Genomic DNA, 8,468 nt, shown 5'->3' with positions numbered 1-8,468 from the left:
CTTACCTTAAGTGGCTACTGGGCTTCTTTTGAGTTATTACATACTCACAGATACTTAGAACAACTACTAATAGGTTTGTGACTTTAATTTACTCTATGACTTAGTCTTGCGTTTCGATTAAATCCAAATTCTTCAGTTTCTTCACTCAAAAGATCAAGTGAACCTTTGCACAACATACTGGTATGACATTTAAAATAGTTTGGTGTACCTAAATATTCCTTTCAGAACATACAAGTCCCCTATGTATATGTAAGGTTTTTCATTATGGATGCTGCTGGTATCGGGCTGCTGATGTGTCCCTACATCTCTTAAAACAGTGAATCCACTTTAAGAAAATACAGTAGACTATCTAAAATTGTGAATTTAATTCAGCTGATAGGGATGAACTTTGTTTCCATATAAAGTTACTGTCAATAGTACTACTCCAAGATTAACAATAGTTTCTGTCAGCAAGGCTTTCTTCTAATGATGAAGCCAGAAAATGCTGCTTGAATGAGGTGTCAGGTAGTAGGCAGCGATGAGTTTGACTCAGCAAATATATTAAATCCAAAACCTCTATGACTTATTTCACAGTGAAATTTTTATGAAAACAATGGAAAGTAGCCTATATTGTATAGAGTATTTAGTTTATTTTAAATTATATTACCTGAGAAGTTAAGTTCTAAGTTCATAGTTTGTTTCCTCTGCGAGAATGGAGGGTTTCATAAGTGGCTAAAACAGAACAGGAAAGGAATACTTCTTACAAACATAGTACATGTAGTAAATATATTTATGGAGAAGGGACATGACAGTGCTTTAATTTTAATGCTCAATACTCCAACAGTGCTCCCTTCTCATGTAGTCAGGAGATGCATTATTTACTCTAGTGGCCAACTCAGGTTTCACACTGGGACAGATGTTTGCAGATGCTTGGTTTGCAGAACAACAGCAAGGCATTCTGGGCCAGCAGTTATCAAATTAGATTAACATATTTCTTTGCAAGATACCTTAATTTTGAAACCATTATGTTTTGTTTCAAAATGTTCTTCTGTACATTTGACATCCTCCTAGAAGTGATTCCTATGCCCTTCTTCCATCTGCACGTATTCAAGGCCTTACTAGGGTCTAGCCAAAGCAAAGCCAAGTGGTATTCATTTCTATTCTCCCATGTTGGGTAAGGCTTTTAATGTCTTGATGTGGTCATTCTGCCCTTCTTCCTTAAAACCAGCAATGAGCTGCTCAAACTCCCTCACAACCCAACACTTACTAAGTTTCTGTTTTTTACCTGTCCTGGTTCTATCTAGGACTCAAACAACCTGGTGAATTTTGTATTTCTGTGTCACTATTCCAGTACACAGCTTGCATCTCTCTCTTCTCTTACTAATCCTCAAGGGAACACAGAATCAGCAGACTTTTGGGGGATGTAACCACAACTAAGAAGTTGTTCATAACTCTGCTCCTCTCACCTCCTACAAACCTATCGCCTTATTATCATTCCTGTTGACAGGAGGAAACTATGCATTGCCCATAAATATAACAATCAACAGAGATACAGAACGATTTTGAGCAACTCTTGCCCACACAAATAGCATTGATTGGTTCATCAGGCTTTCTATCCTAAGAGATAAATGAAGTACTACAAGATGATTATGTTTGGAAACCTGGGTCAAACTCTTTATGCATTTTTGATAAATCTTACTGACTTCAGAAATCAGGAAACAACTTCTAGCTCAACAACTAGTAATCTAAAGAAAGGCAACGAAATTCAACAATGGGAGCATTGGAACAGGCTGCCCAGGGAGATGGTGGATTCTACTCTGGAGATATTCAAGACCCAGCTGGACGCTTACCTGTGCAGCATGCTGTAGGGTGCCAGCTTTGCAGGGGGGCTGGTCTCGATGATCTCTGGAGGTCCTTTCCAACCCCTACAATACAGTGATTCTGTGAAAATCCCCATAGTTTCAGAACTGATAAAGCAAGCTACTTGAAGTTGCAAGGTTTGAAAGACAATTTAACTACTACAGTAGTGTGAATAAAGATCCATATAGCTTTACCAGTACCTTTAGGCAGTAAATGTCCATGCCTCCTATGAACAAATACACAAAGCTGTTATCTGGCAGTTTAGGTGATTCAAGACTGACCTACTGGCTCTCTCTGCAATGTCAGCAGAAGGGTAAGCAACCCATAACGTCTGTTTATATAGATCATTTCTTCAATTCCTTTTTGTCTCTCCCTAAGACTTGGTTGCTCTTTATGCTTGTCCTTTATCATATTGTATAGCTGTCAGACAATAGAAGGCTTGAAAATCTTACGTTGTATATTTTGCCATTTTACCTTTTCTTGCAGTGTCAGTTCAGACCTGATTTCATCAGTATCAAACTGTTAAAGCTAGAAACGTGTTATTTTTATAAACCTATCACCTAGAAGCTTGGAATCTCAGCTTTCAAACTGAAAAATGCTATTCTCTAATGCTACTGCTTTGTGAAACATTGCTTGCTAGGGTAATTTGAACTTGGAGCCAAGAAACAGCATGGTAAAATCTTAAAATTTGATAAACAAGTATCTGTTGTAGATATTTCAGTCTTCTCAAGAAAAAAATGAACTAATAGTCATTGTGAACATTATTCCCTACACCATTGATCTTCGTATTAATTTTACATTGCTAGTCCTTCCTTCAATGACCACAAAGATTTCAATCAAACCACAAGTTCTATCTACTGAAACGTTTCACTTGGATGTCTCCAGAGCTGCATCTCAACACAAAGCAGAGGACAACTCACATCACCACTGGTCACCTTCAGCATTTCAGAGGATTTGCCAAACATCAACAGAGACAGCTGTGTACATCTGGTTCTGTTAGGTTACAGAACTTGAAAGCAGCAGTCAGTGACTCTTTGGGCATACCGTGTTAGGATACAGAGTATCTCTCTTTTTTCTGAGATAGTCGTCTTTGGTTTGTTAATACAGATTTCCTGATTAAATCTGTTCCTTATATTAGAAAAAGGAGATAATCCTCACCTAAACACAAATTACAGACTTCTGAATAATGACTGTTAAGGTTTCAGGTTCATCTAGAGATTATAAACATTACAGAATAGTTGTTCTCTTGGAACATAAAACAGCTTTCCTGTAATTGATCCCCTCTTGGTTTCTGATCTGCAGAAGGAATTGGGAAATCTAACTGCTAACACGTATCTACAGATATTTGGGAAGTAACCTGCTACTTAAGGACAAGCTAATTACAAAGCTGTCAGCAGTGTCTTTCTAATAGTCTCTAGTTCTCACATTTTTTTATGCCATTGACAAGTTTTAAGGCCATTACAATATGGAATTATGGCCTTACAGCAACAGACAAAAGCCAAATGTTCACTTTATTTTCTTCTCAGTGGCATTTGATCTCCCTGAATAGGAAACAATTTATTGACCTGAGTAAGACAGGTGATAATAGTTTCACCTGGACCATTCTGCTTTTGTCCTTTAGCAACACCCCACGAAAAAATGATAGAATAGAGAACTACTTCTCACCCGTGACTACTTTCCTGTGAGATGTGCTGTTCTCTGCAGGCACAGAGAAGTACACTCATTCCAGCAATGTGTAATTACATACACCAAACAGTGACAGCACGTGATTGCTTTACACTGAACTTCATGCTCATAGAACCAGTGGTTGGGTATCTGCAACTCTAAAACCTTACCAAGATGAAAAATAACACAAAATGGTGTTTGATGGAGTTCAAACTTGTGAAAGACAATACTGCATCGTATGGGAACTGCTGGGTCACGGCCTGAACCACTGACTGATCACCTGAGGAAGCACCGAGTCAGCCCCGGGAGCACAAAGTGAAGGCGATTCAGTGTGTGACTGGACGCGGTGCAGCCTGGCTGCGCCTCCCTTAGACCCCATTGAAGGGCTGACCGCCACAGAGGAAGGTTCTCTTTCTGAAGGTCCCTCCCTTTGCAGTTTTGTACTGTGAGCCCAGGACACAGGTGAGCGTTTAATTTGTTATTGTCCCTTTCCACCACGGTATTTTTGCTAACTATTAACATATAAAATACCCTCGTTGCCCGCGGGAGGCTCTGCTCCACAGCGAGCTCCGCTCTGTCTGATCTTTCTCAAACACACCACAGTTGGCTGCGCAGTGGAAATAACACGAAATGCGAGAGTTTGAGTTCCATATTCTGCAGAGACCCCCCGCAACAAGTTAAACAGCAAAACTTCAGAAAGAGCAACTCGTAACTTTCTTCACAAACGCTGTTTTACTACAGCGGGCTAAAAACAAAGTACCGGCTTCAAAGAAGCGCCCCTAACTCCGCCATTCACCAAACAACGGCGCAGCGCGTCCCGCCGCGATCACAGCACACGAGCACACGCAGGACGCGGCCGCAGGCGGGAAGGGGGCGCTCCCTGACGGCTGCCGCCCGCTCTGCCCTCACCCCAAGGGCAGCGGCAGCGCTGAGGTGCGGGGCGGCCCGTCACGTACCTGCCGTGCGCCGGGATGGACGAGCTTCAGGCGACACGGCCCGACGGCCGCGCTGTGAGGTGTGAGAGGTGTGAGGGCTGTGAGGTGTGTGAGGGCTGTGAGGTGTGTGAGGTGTGAGGTGTGAGGCGGACGGGCCGCTCCGGGCCGCCTCCCGCGGCCACGTGATCTCGCCCCGCGTGGCCAAGATGGCGGCGCCCAGAGCTGTCAAGGTGCTGCGGGGCGGAGGTGAGTGCGCGCCGCCGCGGGGCGGGGGGGGCAGTGACCGCGGGGCGGATCTGCCGGCACCAGGGCTACGGGAGGTGTTCAACACCAGGTTGGACGGGGCCCTGGGCAACCTGATCTAGTAAAGGTGTATGTTTGGTGGCCGTGCTAGGCAGGGGAGTTGGAACTACATGATCCTTGAGGTCCCTTCCAACCCGGGTCACTCTGTGACTCTGTGTGGGAGCGGGGATCTGCCTCCATTGAGGTGCCTGGCGCTGTGTGAGGGCTGACCCCGCATGGCGCTCCCGCGCTTTGTGGGAGCGCTGCCCGCGGGTGGGCCGCAGGAGTGCTCCCCTGTAGGCTTTATGTGTGATTGAATATATATCTTGTGTACGGCTTAGTTATTGTAGTAATAGAGAGCAGGCTAATTCTCTCTTATTAATAATTAATAATTAATAATCCGTGTTAATTTTATCTTGCACGTTAAACTGTGAGCACAGCACTGCAATGCTATGCGACTGACAGAACAGCCCTTCTTTCACTATGTTGATCCTTATTTTCCATGCTGTCCAAAGAGACTTGAGCAGCCTTTGGAAAATATAAATGCCTTTTATTCCCAATTAATCCTACTACATGCATGACAGAAGAGCCACGTCAGTTGTTTTTTCATTGATGAGGGCTCATGTCCATAGGGAAATGCTGTTTTAGGATCCTTGGAGCCTGGGCTTCAGCTGAACACTGGCTTTCTGAGCCTCCTATTTATTTTAATCTAGACACCAGTCAAATCCTCTGTGCTTATGCATGTGCCATTTGGAAACTGAATCACGTGTCAGTACATGGTAACATACAACACTGGCTATTTTTTTGTTTTAAATCTCAAATGAAGTGAAGTTTAGCATGCAGCTTCATTCTTGATTTCTTGCTTCAGCGATGGTACATCTGCAAACTTTGTTCTGGGTGTTGTGCAGCCATGTGTGACGGGAACAACTGCCTCCACCCCTCCGTGCCCCAAAACCCCATGTCTATCATTCAGTTAAAATACCCCAAGCCATTTAAATTTGTTAAGCCTTCATACTCTCCCTTCAGATGTCAAACTTTATTCACTTCCCCTGGTAGATATACGTTTCCAGAAGTTGAACAAGCAAAAATGTCATAGTTCAGACAAGACTGATTAAACTGAATCCAATTTTCCCTGAATTGGACAGCTCAGTGTAATTTAATTTGCAAATACTGAAAGACGGAAGTAATTTTAATTAGATTTCAGTCCACCAAAGGGAATCTATTCTACCTAAATTGAAGGAAAATTACTTTTTGATAGCCTCTTATGTGATATCTCTTCATACTTCTGGTGTTACGTTTCTATGAATGATGAAAGTTTTCACTATTATGGAACTGTTTCTAGATAAGCGCATTTGAAAAGCAGAGATCTTGAAAATTTCTGTGCTGGTTAAATACTTTCTTCATATATTGGAAGGAAAATTAGGCTATCATAAGAATATATATTCATTGTGTTTGAAGACGTTGAATGATTATGCTTGCAAACAGGTAAAAAGATTATTTTTTTGTTAGATGCATCAGAGAATTTACTTGAATATTTTCTGTCTTGCTAGAGGCACAACTGCAATACTGTCAACCCAAGGAGAAGCTGTACAGCTTTTTAAGTGAATGGGTAGCTTGCACAAACCTCTGGGATTCTGTAGGTTCCAGCCCTGCATTTCAGAGTGCTCTGGATTTAGCTGCCACTCTCTTTTGTACAGTGTTTATGAAGGATTTTACAGGTGATGCACGGGAACGCTAGTTGTATTTATCAACTTGTAAAAGGTAGCTAAGAAGCAGCCAGAACTGCCACAGTGATGGCATGCTAGCCTTTCACAGTTTGTACTTACAAGTAATACTGGTCGTATGATGTTTTATCAGCTTGTAAATGCTCTAATTACATATTATGACAGTTTCAGGTATTGCAATAATTGTATTTGTGATGTTCATTGGTAATAAAATCAAGATGATAACATCAAAGAACTGCATGTCTCCAAATGCAACTTGGATGGTTTCAGGCATAATAATCTTTTATTGATCTATTAATTTTAGGCAAGTAAATTACGGTAGAGTAGAAGCTCATATTTTCTGGTAATGAAGTTTCAGGACTCGGAGCCTCAGGAAAATAACTGATGAGAAGACATGCCTAGTTAAACAAGTCTCTTACTGTGTTAAATACTGGTATTCCCATTTTCTTACCTTGCTTCACTATCTCTACCAATGAATGAGTATTCCTTAACAATCTGTGATGTGTACTGTTGCCAGACTTCATCAAGTTAAGTTATTGTCTTTGGGGAGGCAAAGGCATAGCTGGAGTAAGACTGTTGCACTATGGCTTCAAAGCCTCATGCTTCCAGTCTGTTTCCATCTTTTTGATAATGTGCTTTGAAATGGGAGTTAAGTTTTTATTTTTTATTTTTTTTCAGATGTTGCTTTTCCTTTGCTGAGTGTGACCATAAACTCGGCATGTAAAAGGCTATTCTCATGATAAGAACGAACCATTAGAATTTCTTAGCACTGTTGATAGTCAAATACTAAGAGCATCTTTTCACCTGTATCTTTATCATTGTTCATCTTAGAAATGTGCAACTCAAAAATTAAGAATTTTCGGTCCTCACCTGTAGAAATTTCTATATTATTTTTTAAAGCCATCTAATGCATTAAAGAAAAAACAATAATAAAATAAAATTGTATCACGTATAGATATCGGTCCTAGGGGAAGCATTTCCTGGTATTTCAGGCTGATAATGGGTATGTCCTATAAGTCTGAAGGTTTTTTTGGCAGATGGGAAAAGTGATTGAAAACTTTTGTCCAAGAGTTTTCAAGATCAAGTGATACTTGTCTGCACTGTGCAATATGTGAGCTGGGCAATTAGCTGGAAGCAAACATTAATTCACATTTTCCATTAATTTGTAGGCAGACTTGTGTCTCCAGAATTTAGCATTAGCATTATCAGCTGCAAATAATGCACAGTGGAAGTTCAAACCATTTGATCGCAGCACACTTTTAACATCTTCAAACGATCCAGAGGTAGTTCCATCCCTGTCTTGCAAACCATGAGGCAGACAAGGAATTATTCCCATTTCAACAGCACAACAATGAGTAACTCTGGGGGATACACTTTCATGGTTTGAGGCATGAGAGAAAAAATATTCCCCTTTCAATAAAGTGTTTAATTGTTGTCTTCTGTCAGCTGAGAGGTAATGTGTTGTTGGCAGCACGCAGAGCCTTTGTTCTGAGGGGATGTATCCTTTCTATCTGGGGGGCATTTGTGGGGCACGGTTTCTCCATTAGCTTTGTTCTCTCCATTGACATCAGCCAAGTCTGCGTTCCTAGGAAGGAGGCTCCTTAGCAGGTGTCCTCACCTCGCAGCAGGCTGGCTGCCATGCTGGAGGCTGTGTGGCTTTGACCACCTCCCCAGGATCCATTTTAGATGCCAGAAAATGTGAGGTAAACCCAGCTATAATCCTTCTGGCAAAACTGAACTGTTATATTTTGTGTGTATACTTTTCCATTTTGCAGTCTCTCCTCTTGAAAGTTACCATTCTCTAGACAGAAAGGAGCCCCTTTCCCTCTCCATTTCCATTTCATAGCTCTATTCTGTGCCAGCTGAGTGCCCTGGTGTGGTAGTTTGCTGTGAAACTGATGCCCAGCTCTGCTGTGGGCTATGGTCCCTGAAGGAAGGGTGGTATGCTGTGTGACAGATCTTGGCTGGTCCCTGAGCTTGTTTAATGCAGTATGTAGCATCTGAAGAGTAAGGATGAAGAACT

At 41.8% G+C, this 8,468-nt stretch overlaps 1 protein-coding gene and 1 long non-coding RNA gene across 6 annotated transcripts in view; one reads left to right on the top strand and one right to left on the bottom strand.

Moving 5' to 3' along the window:
• Window positions 1–88: 88 nt before the first annotated feature.
• Window positions 89–4,554, bottom strand: LOC107316714. Its single transcript, XR_001556526.2, has 3 exons — window positions 4,461–4,554; window positions 1,830–1,904; window positions 89–711 (listed from the first exon to the last, which is right to left on the bottom strand). It is a non-coding gene; the product is annotated as an uncharacterized LOC107316714 (long non-coding RNA).
• Window positions 3,878–8,468, top strand: part of METAP1D (methionyl aminopeptidase type 1D, mitochondrial) — a 53,299-nt gene continuing 48,708 nt past the window's right edge. For 3 of the 5 annotated variants that reach the window (XM_015868534.2, XM_032445847.1, XM_032445845.1), the window contains exon 1: window positions 4,590–4,685. In XM_015868534.2, the coding sequence (XP_015724020.1) occupies window positions 4,646–4,685 (40 nt within the window). In that variant the 5' untranslated portion in view covers window positions 4,590–4,645. Of the gene's footprint in view, window positions 3,967–4,589; window positions 4,686–4,705; window positions 4,774–8,468 lie in introns of those variants that run through there. The other 2 variants (XM_015868535.2, XM_032445849.1) reach the window with 2 other exon arrangements.

This window comes from Coturnix japonica, chromosome 7, assembly GCF_001577835.2.
Source record: "Coturnix japonica isolate 7356 chromosome 7, Coturnix japonica 2.1, whole genome shotgun sequence".
In the NCBI taxonomy this organism is placed as follows: domain Eukaryota; kingdom Metazoa; phylum Chordata; class Aves; order Galliformes; family Phasianidae; genus Coturnix; species Coturnix japonica.
This window is presented reverse-complemented; position numbering and strand designations above follow the sequence as displayed.